Source organism: Lampetra fluviatilis, chromosome 70, assembly GCF_964198595.1.
Source record: "Lampetra fluviatilis chromosome 70, kcLamFluv1.1, whole genome shotgun sequence".
Classification (NCBI taxonomy): domain Eukaryota; kingdom Metazoa; phylum Chordata; class Hyperoartia; order Petromyzontiformes; family Petromyzontidae; genus Lampetra; species Lampetra fluviatilis.
Genome location: NC_136344.1, coordinates 1087697 through 1106922, shown reverse-complemented (window position 1 = coordinate 1106922; position 19226 = coordinate 1087697). Strand labels below are relative to the sequence as shown.

The following is a 19226-nucleotide window of genomic DNA, read 5'->3' as shown; positions in this document are numbered from 1 at the left end:
GACTCTGACCCTGAGACCCGGTCTCTACTCTAGACCTTGAGACCCTGAGATCCGGTCTCTACTCTAGACTCTGACGCTGAGACCCTGAGACCCGGTCTCTACTCTAGATGCTGAGATCCTGAGACCCGGTCTCTACTCTAGACCCTGAGACCCTGAGACCATGAGACCCGGTCTCTACTCTAGACCCTGAGACCCTGAGACCATGAGACCCGGTCTCTACTCTAGACCCTGACCCTGAGACCCGGTCTCTACTCTAGACTCTGAGACCCGGTCTCTACTCTAGACTCTGAGACCCTGAGACCCGGTCTCTACTCTAGACTCTGACGCTGAGACCCTGAGACCCGGTCTCTAAGTAAATGGACACTGCCCTCTTGTGGTGCAAAACAGGATTCGTGTGGTGTCCGTGATTGTAACTTTGGGGCCGCCCATAAATGACGTCACGCGATTTTGGACGATTTTTACCCCCCCCCCTCGTCACACGACGTCACAAAAAGTCAGACCCCTCCCCCTCAAGGATGACGTCACAAAGCTCTGACCCCCCCCCCCAAATAAAACATGCTTCAAATCGCTTTAAACTATTGTCATTGTAGTGCGTATTTAATGTGGCGCTGCACTCTGATGTTGTAGGAGAACACATGTATTACAAAGTCTATTTAATTAAGTAGAACGTGTTGTCTGTATTTATTTAAAGTTGCGCAATTTGATGTGACGTCACATTTCTCCCCCCCCCCTCGTCACGCATCGTCACAAATGTCTGACCCCTCCCCCCTCCCTCCAGGTGCGTGACGTCATTTATGGTCGGCCCCGTTCCTCATTGGGGTTGGACATCGGCGACGTCACGGGTGATGACGTATTTGATTTAAAACGACATTTTATATCAATATGTGTGTGTGTGTACGTAGTAAACTAAACATTTACAAATAAATAACTGGGAGGGGCGTGAGAGGGGGTTTGAAAGGGGGGGGTAGGGGGTGGGAGGGGCGTGAGTGAGAGGGGGGTGGTGGGAGGGGCGTGAGAGGGGGTGTGATGGGGGGGGGTAGGGGGTGGGAGGGGCTTGAGGGGGGTGGGAGGGGCGTGAGAGGGGGTGTGATAGGGGGGGTAGGGGGTGGGAGGGGCTTGAGGGGGGTGTGATAGGGGGGGGGTAGGGGGTGGGAGGGGTTTGAGGGGGGTGGGAGGGGCGTGAGAGGGGGTGTGAAGGGGGGGTAGGGGATGGGAGGGGCGTGAGTGAGAGGGGGGTGGTGGGAGGGGCGTGAGAGGGGGTGTGATGGGGGGGGTAGGGGGTGGGAGGGGCTTGAGAGGGGTGGGAGGGGCGTGAGAGGGGGTTTGAAAGGGGGGTAGGGGGTGGGAGGGGCTTGAGGGGGGTGGGAGGGGCTTGAGGGGAGGTGTGAAGGGGGGGGTCGGGGGTGGGAGGGGCGTGAGAGAGAGGTGTGGGAGGGGCATGAGTAAGAGTGAGGGGATGTGGGAGGGGCTTACGTGCGTGAGTGACAGGCGACGTCGGTGATGAGTTGCTAGCTCCTCCCCCTTTCCCCCCCTCCCCCCTCCCACTTCGGCGGCTGTCACGAGCGAGAGGGAAGAAAGGCGGCAAATGGCGACCGCGGCGGCAGCAGCGTTCGGAGGCCCGAGGCTCTGAGGGGAATCTGAGGCGATTCATCCCCGGGACCACCACCGCACCATCCGTCGCCATCCGTCGTTCCTCCTCAGTTCGTTCGGGTGGCTTCTTCATCGGCACGGGCAACGATGAGTGGCGGAACGCCCTATCTGGGCAGCAAGATCAGCCTCATCTCGAAGGCGGAGATTCGTTACGAGGGAATCCTCTACACCATCGACACTGAGAATTCCACCATTGCGCTCGCTAAAGGTGCGTTGAGTGAGGGGATTTTTTGTCGTTATAATGTTTGGTTCTTGAGTCAATTTTTTTTGTGTACGTCGCGAAATAATTAGAGTGGATTATTGCGGCAGTGACGAAAGATTTCAAAATCAAGATTTGCAATTTTGTGTTGGTGTTTAAGAAGAAATTTTTTTTTCATGTCTTTTAATAAATAACTTTAAAATGTTGATAATTAAATTCGCGCGCTTTTCGTTGCGTAGCGTAACGATAAATGGCGTTGGCGATTTTAATTTTACGTCCTTTGTGTGGGAAATAAAAGTAATTGTCATTAAAATGTTTTATTATTTCGTTGGTGGGGGGTGGTTGTCGCGCTCGTAACGTCACTAAATAATAGGAATAACAATAAATCGTGTTGGCGAATGTTAACGTCCCTTTATGTAAATAGTTTGTTTTATTTTGTCATTAAAATGTGTTATTTAGTGGTGGTTAGCGCGCGCGTAACATCACTAAATAAGAATAATAAATCCCCTTTGTTTTAAACGCTTTACTCTTTTGTCGTTGCAAATTCTTTTTTAATTGCGATCGCCATCATTTAAAAGTCGCACATTATTTTAAAAGTTTCATTTTGTTTCGTTGCGAGCAAAATAAATGCTTTTTTTACGATTAAATAAAAAAAACCCGCGACTGCTGAGGCCTTCCACGACGCTTTAAACAAAAAATATCTTAAAACATTCAAACTAAATAACCCAGCGAGCGTTTTACAATCGCTACCCCTTGTAATAACGTCGAATGTCTGTTTGTTTGTTTAACGTTCGCCGCTGCTTTTAATTTGTTTGTAAATGAATAACGTTTGCGAACGCGACAACAAAAGCCGAGTGGGACTTGGTAGGCCCTCATCCTGCCGCTTGTCTGACTCCCCGTCGCCTCGCTCAGCTTAACATCTGACCCGGCTTTTAAAGTCTCTTATCATCTTTCGATTTAAAGCTTTCGTGACCGCAGGGATTCATCTTCTTGGTTCTTTCGGTAAAGTCACGTAGAAGGAAAATAATAAAATGTAAACATCATCAAATACAATTCTCACGACGTTTCGGCCACAACGCAAGCAGCCATCCTCAGGTGAAGAACAGGTCTGTCGGAAAGACAGCGTCTCGTTCAGAAGAACAGGTCTGTCGGAAAGACAGCGTCTAATTCAGAAGAACAGGTCTGTCGGAAAGACAGCGTCTCGTTCAGAAGAACAGGTCTGTCGGAAAGACAGCGTCTAATTCAGAAGAACAGGTCTGTCGGAAAGACAGCGTCTAATTCAGAAGAACAGGTCTGTCGGAAAGACAGCGTCTAATTCAGAAGAACAGGTCTGTCGGAAAGACAGCGTCTCATTCAGAAGAACAGGCCTGTCGGAAAGACAGTGTCTCGTTCAGAAGAACAGGTCTGTCGGAAAGACAGCGTCTCATTCAGAAGAACAGGTCTGTCGGAAAGACAGCGTCTCTATCATAAGAACAGGTCTGTCGGAAAGACAGCGTCTCATTCAGACGCTGTCTTTCCGACAGACCTGTTCTTCACCTGAGGACGGCTGCTTGCGTTGTGGCCGAAACGTCGTGAGAATTGTATTTTATTATGTTTTATTTTTATTATTTTATTATGTCTCTATCATCCTTAATTTGGAGCTTTCGTTACTGCAGGAATTACTCTTTGGTTATTTCGGTAAAGTGACGTAAAAAGAGAAAGTAATGAATTAAATACTAGCATACGAAGTTTCGATTGTAACACAAGCAATCATCATCAGGTATAAATGAAATAGAAACACAAATCTAGTAATACTTAGAAATGTAATGTAATACAACAACAGAGAGTCGGATAACATAACAGTCAACACCCTACCTGGTTGATTACGTTCTTCCTGAGAATGCTCAATTTGGGTCTCTGTGTAAGTAAGTTTATGGGTCTCTGTGTGAGTAAGTCTATGGGTCTCTGTGTGAGTAAGTCTATGGGTCTCTACTGTGTGAGGAGTCTGTGAGTCTCCGTGTGAAGTAGTCTATGGGTCTATGTGTGAGTAGTCTGTGGGTCTCTGTGTGAGTAGTCTGGGTCTCTGTAGTCTGTGGATCTGTGTGAGTAGTCTATGGGTCTCTGTGTGAACAAGTCTATGGGTCTTTGTGAGTAGTCTATGGGTCTTTCCCCCCGCTTCACCTCGTCATCGCTTCACCTCGTCCACCTCGTCATCGCTTCACCGCGTCTTCGTGGTTGGGTCGCGCGGGGGACCGATGGGACCGATGTCTGTGCGTTGTTTGCCGCGCAGTGCGCTCCCTCGTCATCGCTTCACCTCGTCATTGCTTTACCTCGTCTCTGCGTCATCGCTTCACCTCGTCTCCGCGTCTTCGTGGTTGGATCTTGCGGGTGACCGATGGGACCGATGTCCGTGCGTTGTTTTCCACGCAGTGCGCTCCTTCGGAACCGAAGACCGCGCCTCCGACCACCCGGTGGCCCCTCGCGATGAGGTCTACGAGTACATCATCTTCCGCGGCAGCGACATCAAGGACCTCATGGTGTGCGAGACGCCCAAGCCCCAGCTTTCGCTGTCCCAGGACCCGGCCATCGTGCAGGTACGGTGGTGGGGGGTGAGGTGGGGGGTGAGGTGGGGGGTGAGGTGAGGTGGGGTGAGTCGTGGTGAGGTGGATGGGTCTTGGTGGGTCGTCAGCTTTCGCTGTCACAGGACCCGGCCATTGTGCAAGTACGGTGGGGGTGGTGTGGGGGGTGAGTCGTGGTGAGTGGGGTGAGGTGAGGTGGGGTGTGGTGAGGTGAGTGGGGTGAGGTGGGGGGTGAGGTGTGAGGTGAGGTGGGGTGAGGTGGGGGGTGGTGAGGTGGGGGGTGAGGTGGGGAGTGAGGTGGGGTGAGGTGGGGGTGGGTGAGTCGTTGTGAGAGTGGGGGGTGGGTCATGGTGAGGTGGGGTGGGGTTTAGTGAGGTGGGGTGAGGTGGGGTGAGTCGAGGTGAGGGTGGGGTGAGTCGTGGTGAGGTGGCTGGGTCTTGGTGGTTCGTGGTGAGTGGCGAGGTTATTGTTGTGGTGGCTGTTTGTTGGTCTTGGTGGTTGTTGTTGTGGTGGCTGTTTGTTGGTCTTGGTGGTTGTTGTTGTGGTGGCTGTTTGTTGGTCTTGGTGGTTGTTGTTGTGACCTCGTCTCTGTCACCTCGTCTCCTCCGCGTCCCCCCCAAGTCGTCGCTGGTCTCTCTGCCGCCGTCGTCGCTGCCCGCCCCCACCTCCTCCTCGTCGCTGCAGCAGCAGCAGGGGCTGTCGTCCTACGGCCCCTACGGGGGCGGCCTGCTGCCCGCCGCCTACTCGGAGTTCGCTCCTCCGCAGGGGCTCAACGCTGCCACCGCCGCCCCCCCTCACTATGGAGCTGTCACACCCGCAGGTCGGGAGGCCCCCCCTCTCCCCCCCCCATCAAATGATGAGTACCTGGTGCAGTGTGTACTGAACGTCGCCACTGGGGAGACAAAGGTGGCCGGGCATGGTGCTGGCCACGGGGGAATCTTTGTCTTTCGGCAAAATATTATTGATGGTGGTGTAAATTTTGATTTGAAGCTTTCGTGACTGCAGGGATTCATATGCTTGGTTCTTTCGGTAAAGTCGCGTAGAAGGGAAATAATAAAGTAAAAAAAATGCATGCTTTATTTTATTATTTCCCTTCTACGTGACTTTACCGAAAGAACCAAGAATATGATGGTGGTGGTAATGTTTTATTGATCGTGTGGTAGTGGTGGTGGTTCGGGATGGTGGTGCTGGGTGATATAACGGCGGTGATGATGGTGGTGACGGTGACGATGGTGGTGGTGGCGGTGACAATGGTGGCGGTGACAATGGTGGCGGTGACAATGGTGGCGGTGACAATGGTGGCGGTGACAATGGTGGCGGTGACAATGGTGGCGGTGACAATGGTGGCGGTGACAATGGTGGCGGTGACAATGGTGGCGGTGACAATGGTGGCGGTGACAATGGTGGCGGTGACAATGGTGGCGGTGACAATGGTGGCGGTGACAATGGTGGCGGTGACAATGGTGGCGGTGACAATGGTGGCGGTGACAATGGTGGCGGTGACAATGGTGGCGGTGACAATGGTGGCGGTGACAATGGTGGCGGTGACAATGGTGGCGGTGACAATGGTGGCGGTGACAATGGTGGCGGTGACAATGGTGGCGGTGACAATGGTGGCGGTGACAATGGTGGCGGTGGTGGCGGTGACGGTGGCGGTGGCGGTGACGGTGGCGGTGGCGGTGACGGTGGCGGTGGCGGTGACGGTGGCGGTGGCGGTGACGGTGGCGGTGGTGGCGATGACGGTGGCAGTGACGGTGGTGGCGGCGACGATCGCGTGCTGTGTCATTGGGGGCGGTTACGCGGTGCGGGCCGTGACGCTAACGACTCAACTCCACAGCTCACCACGCCAGCCCATCGCCGCCACCGCAGCAGCAGCATCATCATCAGCAGCAGCAGCAGCGTGAAGCGTCGGCTGGGGCCAACGACCAGAACCTGCCGTCGTCAGCGGCTCGTGCCGCCAGCCCTTCCACGCCCAACCGGCTCGGCAAGAGTCCCGGAGGCAGGACCCGTTACGGTCACGGCATGGGCACGGGCGGTGGTGGCGGCGGCGGAGGAGGAGGAGGGGGCATGGCACTCAGGCAGCAGCAGCATCAGCAGCAGCATCAGCAGCAGCATCACCAGCAGCAGCATCAGCAGCAGCATCAGCAGCAGCATCAGCAGCAGCAGCAGCATCATCACCAGCAACAGCAGCAGAAGAGAGGTGATGTGCATTGTTAGGAACGAGTATCAGCAGCAGTGCCCTATAGATACACAGACAAAGGTGCCCCGTGTAGCCTCTAGCAGGGCTGTAGGGGCAAGTGCTGTTAGTAGCAGCAGCAATGCCTATAGACACAGACAAAGGTCCCCCGTGTAACCTTTAGCAGGGCTGTAGGGGCAAGTGCTGTTAGTAGCAACAGCAGTGCCCTATAGACACACAGGCAAAGGTCCCCCGTGTAGCCTCTTTATGTCTAAAGGCACTGCTGCTGCTGCTACTCGCAGCACTTGACCCCCTCAGGCTATATGGGGGGATCTTTCAACTGGTACAAAAACTGACACCGTTATACAACTTCAAGGACAGTGCATATCATTATCATCATAAAAGTTGTTTCTTTTTGTTTGCATTTTGACTACTTGTGTTGTGGTTATTGCAAACACGATGCCTTGTATAAAGGTGTCAGTTTTTGTACCAGTTGAAAGGGTAAAAAACCTACTACTATATTTTGCCACTGGTAAAGGAGATGTCTCATAGTGTAAACCTTCCTCCTCATCGCCCCCCTCCCTCCCTCCCCAGACCAACCGGACTCAGCTCACCAAGGAGAGAGACCCAGGGATCGATTCGGGGACGACAATCGTCATAAACCCAACCCAAACGCAGGTATCGTCAAATCTTGTAACTCAATTTTTTCGCCTTTTGGCGTCATCTGGTCGAACACCATGTGAGACTAGGCTCTAAAGAAAGCTGTCTCTGGTGTGGACCAATCAGTTTCAAAGACAATGCATAAATTAACAGAGTATTGTTTTTTGTTTGCATTTGATTGCAAGTATTGTGGTTAATGTAAGCATGATTCCTTGCAAAAGGTGTCAGTTTTGTTGCCAGAAAAAAGGGGAATAACCCTATTAGTAGATGTTGGTACTGGCAAAGGAGGTCCCATGATGTAACCACAGACTACTCGCACACACAGACCCACAGACTACTCACACACACAGAGACCCACAGACTACTCGCACACACAGAGACCCACAGACTACTCACACACAGACCCACAGACTACTCACACACAGAGACCCACAGACTACTCACACACAGACCCACAGACTACTCACACAACAGAGACCCACAGACTACTCACACACAGAGACCCACAGACTACTCACACAGCAGAGACCCACAGACTACTCACACACAGACCCACAGACTACTCACACAGCAGAGACCCACAGACTACTCACACACAGACCCACAGACTACTCACACAGCAGAGACCCACAGACTACTCACACACAGAGACCCACAGACTACTCACACACAGACCCACAGACTACTCACACAGCAGAGACCCACAGACTACTCACACACAGACCCACAGACTACTCACACACAGAGACCCACAGACTACTCACACACAGAGACCCACAGACTACTCACACACAGAGACCCACAGACTACTCACACACAGACCCACAGACTACTCACACAGCAGAGACCCACAGACTACTCACACACAGACCCACAGACTACTCACACAGTAGAGACCCACAGACTACTCACACACAGACCCACAGACTACTCACACAGCAGAGACCCATAGACTACTCACACAGCAGAGACCCACAGACTACTCACACACAGAGAAACCCACAGACGACACACACACAGAGACCCACAGACTACTCACACAGAGATCCACAGACTCATCACACAGACCCACAGACTACTCACACAGCAGAGACCCACAGACTACTCACACAGAGACCCATAGACTCATCACACACACAGACCCACAGACTACTCACACACACAGAGACCCACAGACTACTCACACATTAGAGACCCACAGACTACTCACACATTAGAGACCCACAGACTACTCACACAGCAGAGACCCACAGACTACTCGCACACACAGACACACAGACTACTCACACGCACAGAAACCCACAGACTACTCACACAGCAGAGACCCACAGACTCATCACACAGAGACCCACAGACTACTCACACAGCAGAGACCCACAGACTCATCACACACACAGACCCACAGATTCATCGCACACACACACAGAGAGAGAGACCCACAGACTACTCACACAGTAGAGACCCACAGACTACTCACACAGTAGAGACCCACAGACTACTCACACAGCAGAGACCCACAGACTCCTCACACAGAGACCCACAGACTACTCACACAGCAGAGACCCACAGACTCATCACACAGAGACCCACAGACTCATCACACAGAGACCCACAGACTCATCACACAGAGACCCACAGACTCATCACACAGAGACCCACAGACTCATCACACAGAGACCCACAGACTCATCACACAGAGACCCACAGACTTATCACACAGAGACCCACAGACTCATCACACAGAGACCCACAGACTCATCACACAGCAGAGACCCACAGACTCATCACACAGAGACCCACAGACTACTCACACAGCAGAGACCCACAGACTCATCACACAGAGACCCACAGACTACTCACACAGCAGAGACCCACAGACTACTCACACAGAGACCCATAGACTCATCACACACACAGACCCACAGATTCATCGCACACACACACAGAGAGAGAGACCCACAGACTACTCACACAGTAGAGACCCACAGACTACTCACACAGTAGAGACCCACAGACTACTCACACAGCAGAGACCCACAGACTCATCACACAGAGACCCACAGACTACTCACACAGCAGAGACCCACAGACTCATCACACAGAGACCCACAGACTCATCACACAGAGACCCACAGACTCATCACACAGAGACCCACAGACTCATCACACAGAGACCCACAGACTCATCACACAGAGACCCACAGACTCATCACACAGAGACCCACAGACTCATCACACAGAGACCCACAGACTCATCACACAGAGACCCACAGACTTATCACACAGAGACCCACAGACTCATCACACAGAGACCCACAGACTCATCACACAGCAGAGACCCACAGACTCATCACACAGAGACCCACAGACTACTCACACAGCAGAGACCCACAGACTCATCACACAGAGACCCACAGACTACTCACACAGCAGAGACCCACAGACTACTCACACAGAGACCCATAGACTCATCACACACACAGACCCACAGATTCATCGCACACACACACAGAGAGAGAGACCCACAGACTACTCACACAGTAGAGACCCACAGACTACTCACACAGTAGAGACCCACAGACTACTCACACAGCAGAGACCCACAGACTCATCACACAGAGACCCACAGACTACTCACACAGCAGAGACCCACAGACTCATCACACAGAGACCCACAGACTCATCACACAGAGACCCACAGACTCATCACACAGAGACCCACAGACTCATCACACAGAGACCCACAGACTCATCACACAGCAGAGACCCACAGACTCATCACACAGCAGAGACCCACAGACTACTCACACAGCAGAGACCCACAGACTACTCACACACACACAGAGACCCACAGCCTCATTGCACACGCACAGAGAGAGAGACCCACAGACTACTCACACGCACACACCGAGAGAGAGACCCACAGACCCCCTTCCTCTGCTCTTCCCAGCAGCGGTCATGAACCTGCGTCGTGGGGGCAAGGGTGGGGCGGGGCGCGCCAGGGCGCCGCGTCAGCACCAGCAGGGCGCCGCCGACCTGCCGCCCGTCAAGTTCGACGGAGACTTTGACTTTGAGAGCGCCAACGCGCAGTTCAACCGCGACGACCTCGACCGCGAGTTCAACAACAAGCTCAAGATCAGGGGTGAGCGGGCGGGCAGGCGGGCGGGTGAGTGGGTGCACGGGTGGGTGAGTGGGCTGGCGGGCGGGGGAGCGGGCGGGTGGGTGGGTGAGCGGGTGGGTGAGCGGGTGGGTGAGCGGGTGGGTGGGCGGGTGAGTGGGCTGGCGGGCGGGTAGGTGAGCGAGTGGGTGGGTGGGTGGGGTAGCGGGTGGGTAGGTGAGTGAGTGGGCAGGTGGGTGAATGTTTGGGCGGGCAGTCGGGTGGGTGAGTGAGGGGGCGGGTGGGTGGGTAGGTGAGCGGGTGGGCGGGCGGGTGGGCGGGCAGGTGGGCGCGAGTGAGTGAGTCGGTGGGTGGGGGGGGTAGGTGAGTGAGCGGGCGGGTGATTGAGTGGGTGAGTGAGCGGGCGAGTGAGTAAGTGAGTGGGCGCGTGGGTGGGTGGGTAGATGGATGGGGTGGGTAGGTGAGCGAGCTCACCCATCACTCGCTCACCCATCACTCGCTCACCCATCACTCGCTCACCCCTCGCTCGCTCACCCATCACTCGCTCACCCCTCACTCGCTCACCCATCACTCACCCCTCGCTCGCTCACCTCTCACTCGCTCACTCCCCACCTCGCCCTCCCACAGAACCTCCTGCGGCTGAGCCGACCAGCGCAGAACCCCCAGAGACGGCGGGTGGCAGCGGCGGTGGTGGCGGCGGTGGCAACGCTGCGACGGACGGTGCTGCTGATGATGGCGGCGGTGGTGGTGGCGACGATGACGACGATGGACCGTCCAATTACTACGATCGCACCAAATCCTTCTTCGACAGCATCTCCTGCGATAGTTCCCTGGGGTGAGTCGTCCGTGCCTGCCGGGCGACATTCAACCGGAGCCTCGGCGCGATTTGAAAATCGTTGAGGCCGGACACTCCTGTAAAACTTAACTTTGTGTTTAGTTTGAAGACGCACACAGACTCGCACGGAGACACACACAGACTCGCACGGAGACACACAGACTCGCACGGAGACACACAGACTCGCACGGAGACGCACATAGACTCATCACAGACCCATAGACTCATCACAGACCCATAGACTCAACACAGACCCATAGACTCATCACAGACCCATAGACTCAACACAGACCCATAGACTCAACACAGACCCATAGACTCAACACAGACCCATAGACTCAACACAGACCCATAGACTCAACACAGACCCATAGACTCAACACAGACCCATAGACTCAACACAGACCCATAGACTCAACATAGACCCATAGACTCAACACAGACCCATAGACTCATCACAGACCCATAGACTCAACACAGACCCATAGACTCAACACAGACCCATAGACTCAACACAGACCCATAGACTCAACATAGACCCATAGACTCAACACAGACCCATAGACTCAACATAGACCCATAGACTCATCACAGACCCATAGACTCAACACAGACCCATAGACTCATCACAGACCCATAGACTCAACACAGACCCATAGACTCATCACAGACCCATAGACTCAACACAGACCCATAGACTCAACACAGACCCATAGACTCAACACAGACCCATAGACTCAACACAGACCCATAGACTCATCACAGACCCATAGACTCAACATAGACCCATAGACTCAACATAGACCCATAGACTCAACACAGACCCATAGACTCAACACAGACCCATAGACTCATCACAGACCCATAGACTCATCACAGACCCATAGACTCAACACAGACCCATAGACTCATCACAGACCCATAGACTCAACACAGACCCATAGACTCAACACAGACCCATAGACTCAACACAGACCCATAGACTCAACACAGACCCATAGACTCATCACAGACCCATAGACTCAACACAGACCCATAGACTCAACACAGACCCATAGACTCAACACAGACCCATAGACTCAACACAGACCCATAGACTCAACACAGACCCATAGACTCATCACAGACCCATAGACTCAACACAGACCCATAGACTCAACACAGACCCATAGACTCATCACAGACCCATAGACTCAACACAGACCCATAGACTCATCACAGACCCATAGACTCAACACAGACCCATAGACTCATCACAGACCCATAGACTCATCACAGACCCATAGACTCATCACAGACCCATAGACTCAACATAGACCCATAGACTCAACACAGACCCATAGACTCAACATAGACCCATAGACTCAACACAGACCCATAGACTCAACATAGACCCATAGACTCATCACAGACCCATAGACTCAACACAGACCCATAGACTCATCACAGACCCATAGACTCAACACAGACCCATAGACTCATCACAGACCCATAGACTCAACACAGACCCATAGACTCAACACAGACCCATAGACTCAACACAGACCCATAGACTCAACACAGACCCATAGACTCATCACAGACCCATAGACTCAACATAGACCCATAGACTCAACATAGACCCATAGACTCAACATAGACCCATAGACTCAACACAGACCCATAGACTCAACACAGACCCATAGACTCATCACAGACCCATAGACTCATCACAGACCCATAGACTCAACACAGACCCATAGACTCATCACAGACCCATAGACTCAACACAGACCCATAGACTCAACACAGACCCATAGACTCATCACAGACCCATAGACTCAACACAGACCCATAGACTCATCACAGACCCATAGACTCATCACAGACCCATAGACTCATCACAGACCCATAGACTCAACACAGACCCATAGACTCAACACAGACCCATAGACTCAACACAGACCCATAGACTCATGACAGACCCATAGACTCAACACAGACCCATAGACTCATCACAGACCCATAGACTCAACACAGACCCATAGACTCATGACAGACCCATAGACTCAACACAGACCCATAGACTCATCACAGACCCATAGACTCATCACAGACCCATAGATTCAACACAGACCCATAGACTCAACACAGACCCATAGACTCAACACAGACCCATAGACTCAACACAGACCCATAGACTCAACACAGACCCATAGACTCAACACAGACCCATAGACTCAACACAGACCCATAGACTCAACACAGACCCATAGACTCAACACAGACCCATAGACTCATCACAGACCCATAGACTCATCACAGACCCATAGACTCAACACAGACCCATAGACTCATCACAGACCCATAGACTCATCACAGACCCATAGACTCAACACAGACCCATAGACTCAACACAGACCCATAGACTCAACACAGACCCATAGACTCAACACAGACCCATAGACTCAACACAGACCCATAGACTCATCACAGACCCATCGACTCAACACAGACCCATAGACTCAACACAGACCCATAGACTCAACACAGACCCATAGACTCAACACAGACCCATAGACTCAACACAGACCCATAGACTCAACACAGACCCATAGACTCAACACAGACCCATAGACTCAACACAGACCCATAGACTCAACACAGACCCATAGACTCGCACAGAGAACCATACTCGCAGCAGGCATCGTCAGGGTCACGTGATCGAGCCCACGGCCTCCTGTATACCAGGAGAGAGAGTTAACATCTCCGAGCCACCGTGATGATGATAATGAGAGAGACGCAGACTCCAAATATACAGCAGCAGGCGTCGTCCGGGCCGTGATGGAACCCAGATCCTCCTGTATGAGTGAGCGAGTGGATGGGTGGGTGGGTGAGTGAATGGGTAGGTGGGTGAGTGAGTGGGTGGGTGGGTGAATGAGTGAGTGAGTTGGCGGGTGGGTGGGTGAGCGAATGGGTGGGTGACTGATAGGGTGGGTGGCTGGGTGGGTGAGTGAGTGAGTGGGTGGGTGGCTGGGTGGGTGAGTGAGTGGGTGGCTGGCTGGGTGGGTGGGTGAGTGAGTGGGTGGCTGGGTGGGTGAGTTATTGGATGGCTGGGTTGGGTGGGTGGCTGGGCGGGTGAGTGAATGAGCCAGTGGGCTGGGTGGGTGAGTGGGTGAGTGGGTGGCTGGGTGGGTGGGTGAGTGAGTGGCTGGGTGGGTGGGTGAGTGAGTGAGTGGCTGGGTGGGTGAGTGAGTGGGTGGGTGGGTGAGTGAGTGGCTGGGTGAATGAGCCAGTGGGCTGGGTGAGTGAGTGGCTGGGTGGGTGGGTGAGTGGCTGGGTGTGGGTGCGTGGCTGGGCGGGTGAGTGAATGAACCAGCGCGCGGACGGGCATTTGTTTTCGCGCATCGTAACTTTCCGTGGTGTCAAACAAAACAACAACAACAACAGCTCTTTCTGCACACCGCTCGCATCTCGCAAACCATCCGCCCCCCCCACCCCACTCAGCCGCCGGCGGACCACGTGGGCGGAGGAGCGCAAGCTCAACACGGAGACGTTCGGAGTGACCCTCCGCTCGCCGTGGGGACGCGGGGGTGGCTACCGGGGACGCTGGGGAGGTGGCGGCGGCTTCCATCGGGGACCCCGGGGAGGTTGGGGCCGCGGCGGTGGTGGCGGTGGTGGCGGTGGTGGCGGTGGTGGTGGTGGCGGCGGCGGTGGCGGTGGTGGTCGGGGAGGTGGACAGGGGGGAGGACCTCTCCTGTCGTCCCACGTCGGTGCTGGGGCGAGGCAGCAGAGGGGTGGAGGTGGTGGAGGTGGTGGTGGTGGGGGTCAGGCTGGTGGACGTCTGTGGGTGGACCCCTCGGCGCAGGTGAGGGGGAGAGGTGGTGCGCCCCAAGGCAAAGGTGCCCCGTGTAGCCTCTAGCAGGGCTGTAGGGGCAAGTGCTGTTAGTAGCAGTGTCTATAGGCACACAGACAAAGGTCCCCCGTGTAGTCTCTAGCAGGACTGCAGGGGCAAGTGTTGTTAGTAGCAGCACGGTTGGCTATGGTAAGGTTGGTGGTGGTGACGTCACCTCGGTGCTTGTGCCAGACCCCAGGAGGTCACGAGACAGACCCAGCAGGTGCCACGGGTTGACTGCTGTGCCAGGCTAAGTGCAGGACACCAGACAGACCCAGCAGGTGCCACGGGTTGACTGCTGTGCCAGGCTAGGTGCAGGAGGAGGTCACGGGACAGACCAGGCAGGTGCCATGGGTTGACTGCTGTGCCAGGCTAAGTGCAGGACACGAGACAGACCCAGCAGGTGCCACGGGTTGACTGCTGTGCCAGGCTAGGTGCAGGAGGAGGTCACGGGGCAGACCCAGCAGGTGCCACGGGTTGACTACTGTGCCAGGCTAGGTGCAGGACACGGGACGGACCCAGCAGGTGCCACGGGTTGACTGCTGTGCCAGGCTAGGTGCAGGAGGAGGTCACGGGACAGACCCAGCAGGTGCCATGGTTTGACTGCTGTGCCAGGCTAGGTGCAGGAGGAGGTCACGGGACAGACCCAGCAGGTGCCATGGGTTGACTGCTGTGCCTGGCTAGGTGCAGGAGGAGGTCACGGGACAGACCCGGCAGGTGCCACGGGTTGACTGCTGTGCCAGGCTAGGTGCAGGAGGAGGTCACGGGACAGACCCTGCAGGTGCCACGGGTTGACTGCTGTGCCAGGCTAGGTGCAGGACACGGGACAGACCCAGCAGGTGCCACGGATTGACTGCTGTGCCAGGCTAGGTGCAGGAGGAGGAGGTCAGGGGACAGACCCTGCAGATGCCACGGGTTGACTGCTGTGCCAGGCAAGGTGCAGGAGGAGGTCACGGGACAGACCCAGCAGGTGCCATGGATTGACTGCTGTGCCAGGCTAGGTGCAGGAGGAGGTCACGGGGCAGACCCAGCAGGTGCCACGGGTTGACTGCTGTGCCAGGCTAGGTGCAGGAGGAGGTCACGGGACAGACCCTGCAAGTGCCATGGGTTGACTGCTGTGCCAGGTTAGGTGCAGGAGGAGGTCACGGGGCAGACCCAGCAGGTGCCACGGGTTGACTGCTGTGCCAGGCTAGGTGCACCACACACAACATACGTGTTGAAATCCCGAACTGTGTTGTTATTCCTGTAGCGTGAAGTTCTAACGTGATTTCCTCATCTCCCCTCCCTCTCCTCCCTCCCCTCCCTCTCCTCCCTCTTCTCTCTCCTGCCTCCCCTCCCTCCCCTCCCTCTCTTCCCTCTCCTCCCTCCCCTCCCCTCCCTCCCCATCCCTCCCCCGCCTCCCCTCTCTCCCCAACAGAGCACTGGCCGAGTGTTATCGTGATCACCCTTCCCGCCTCTAGCGGACAACAAAAACAACCAACTCCCTGTGTCGCTCGCTGCCTCTCGCCGCTCCAATTCTCACCGACGTCCCTCGCAGTACCCCCTCGGGGGACCCCCCCAACCCCCTCAGGGTACCCCCCCAACCCCCTCAGGGTACCCCCCCACCACCAACTTGACCGTCACTTGCCACTACAATCCTCAGCGACGTCCCTCACTGCCCCCCCTTAGGACCCCCCCCCACCAACCGTCACTTCCCACTACGACGTCCCTCACTGCCCCCCCTCAGGGGGACCCCCTCACACCAACCAACTGTCACTTCCCACAACGACGTCCCTCACTGCCCCCCTCAGGACCCCCCCCACTAACCAACTGTCACTTCCCACTACGACGTCCCTCACTGCCCCCCCTCAGGACCCCCCCCCCCCCACTAACCAACTGTCACTTTCCACTACGACGTCCCTCACTGCCACCCCCTTAGGGGGACCCCCCCACTAACCAACTGTCACTTCCCTCTACGACGGCCCTTACTGCCCCCCCCCCCTCAGGACCCCCCCCACCAACCAGCTGTCACTTCCCACAACGACGTCCCTCACTGCCCCCCTCAGGGAGACCCCACCCCCACCAACCAACTGTCACTTCCCTGCCCCCCCCTCAGGGGGACCCCCCCTCCCCACCAACCAACTGTCACTTCCCATTGCCACGTCCCTCACTGCCCCCCTCAGGGAGACCCCCCCCCCACCAGCCAACTGTCACTTCCCACTGCCACGTCCCTCACTGCCCCCCTCAGGACCCCCCACCAACCAACTGTCACTTCTCACTGCGACGTCCCTCACTGCCCCCCCTCAGGACCCCCCCACCCCACCAGCCAACTGTCACTTCCCACTGCCATGTCCCTCACTGCCCCCCTCAGGACCCCCCCCCCACCAACCAACTGTCACTTCTCACTGCGACGTCCCTCACTGCCCCCCCTCAGGGGGACCCCCCCCCACCAACTGTCACTTCCCACTACAACGTCCCTCACTGCCCCCCCTCAGGACCCCCCCACCCCACCAGCCAACTGTCACTTCCCACTGCCACGTCCCTCACTGCCCCCCTCAGGACCCCCCCACCAACCAACTGTCACTTCTCACTGCGACGTCCCTCACTGCCCCCCCTCAGAACCCCCCCCCCCACCAACTGTCACTTCCCACTTATGACGTTCCTCACTGCCCCCTCTCAGGACCCCCCCCCCCACCAACCAACTGTCACTTCCCACTTCCGACGTCCCTCACTGCCCCCCCTCGGGGACCCCCCCCCCACCAACCAACTGTCACTTCTCACTGCGACGTCCCTCACTGCCCCCCCTCAGGACCCCCCCCCCCACCAACTGTCACTTCCCACTTATGACGTCCCTCACTGCCCCCCCTCGGGGACCCCCCCCCCCCCACCAACTGTCACTTCCCACTGCGACGTCACTCACTGCCCCCCCTCGGGGACCCCCCCCCCACCACAGCAGGCAACATTATTAATAATCTGTACGCCAATCATTGCTCTCCCCCCCTCCTCGAGGTGTAAATATTGAGGCGTTATTGGGGGGGGGGATGGGGGGGGGGAGGGGGGTGCTGTGGTGGGGGCTGTTTGTTGGTTCCAAGGTTGTCGGCGAATTTAATCTTAAAACGGGGAGGGGGGGTGGAGGGTGCGGTGGGTTAGATGCTACGTGTGTGTGTGTGTGGGGGGGTACGTACGTGTGTGTACGCATGTGTGTGTGTAAGTGTGTGCGTGTAAGTGCGTGCGTGTAAGTGTGTGCGTGCGTGTAAGTGTGTGTGCGCGTGTACGTGTGTGTGCGTAAGTGTGTGCGCGTGAGGAGTGGGGGTCAGCGTTGCGCCACGAACCCGGCAAGAGTGCCCGAGTTGGATTCCCGCTCAACGGCCTCCCCTAGGTCGACTCAGCCTCAAATGAGTAACCTGCTGTTGGTGGTGGTGTAGTTAAAACATCGCCACTGGGGGAGAGACAAAGACGGCCGGGCGTGACGGCTGCTGGCCACCCACCCCCTCTGTGTGGTGCCAGTGACGGCCTTCGTAGCTACTGCTGCTACTCGCTAACAGCACTTGCCCCAGGAGTCTGTTACAGGCTACGCGGGGGACCTTTGTTGCGTGTGGGTTTGGAGGGGGGAGAGGGAGAAACGCGAGATCCCTTCGGTGCGTGAGGGTGGTGGACACCAGCGGAGTTGCTGCTGTTGCCCAGTTTTGCTCGAGTTCTGCTCGGCCAACAGCACTTGCCCACACACACACAGTCTGTTAAGGCTATACGGGTGACCTTTGTCTTTTGATGGGTGGTGGTGGTGGTTGTGATGATGATGGTGGTGGTGGTGGTGATGGTTGTGTGTACATTTGATGGCGATGGGGACTCTCTAGCTAATGGAACTCTCTGGCCCAATAAACTTTACAAGACCCGGCAGCTACGGGATTTTAAAATTCCTTCGCTCACTCGCCAACTTGCCCACTTGCCTGCCCACCCAGCCACTCGCCCATTCACCCACTCACCCACCCAACCACTCAGGCACTCACCCACCCACTCGCCCACCCTCTCACTCACCCACTCACTCGCTCGCCCACTTGCCCACCTAGCCACTCGCCCACTCACTAGCCCACCCACTCAACCCATTCACTCACCCACTCGCCCACCCAGCCACTCGCCCAACCAGCCACGCACCCACTCGCCCACCCAGCCACTCACG

The 19226-nt window shown here is 55.8% G+C and overlaps 1 protein-coding gene across 1 annotated transcript; it reads left to right on the top strand.

Moving 5' to 3' along the window:
- Positions 1-1534: 1534 nt before the first annotated feature.
- LOC144952801 (protein LSM14 homolog B-like) lies at positions 1535-14857 on the top strand (the record flags this gene model as incomplete). The annotated part of the gene is made up of 8 exons (XM_078883267.1): positions 1535-1858; positions 4259-4422; positions 5029-5227; positions 6245-6607; positions 7178-7261; positions 10194-10385; positions 10989-11196; positions 14683-14857. Coding segments are annotated over exons 1-8 (1506 nt in total), but the record flags the coding sequence as incomplete, so codon positions are not given.
- Positions 14858-19226: the final 4369 nt, after the last annotated feature.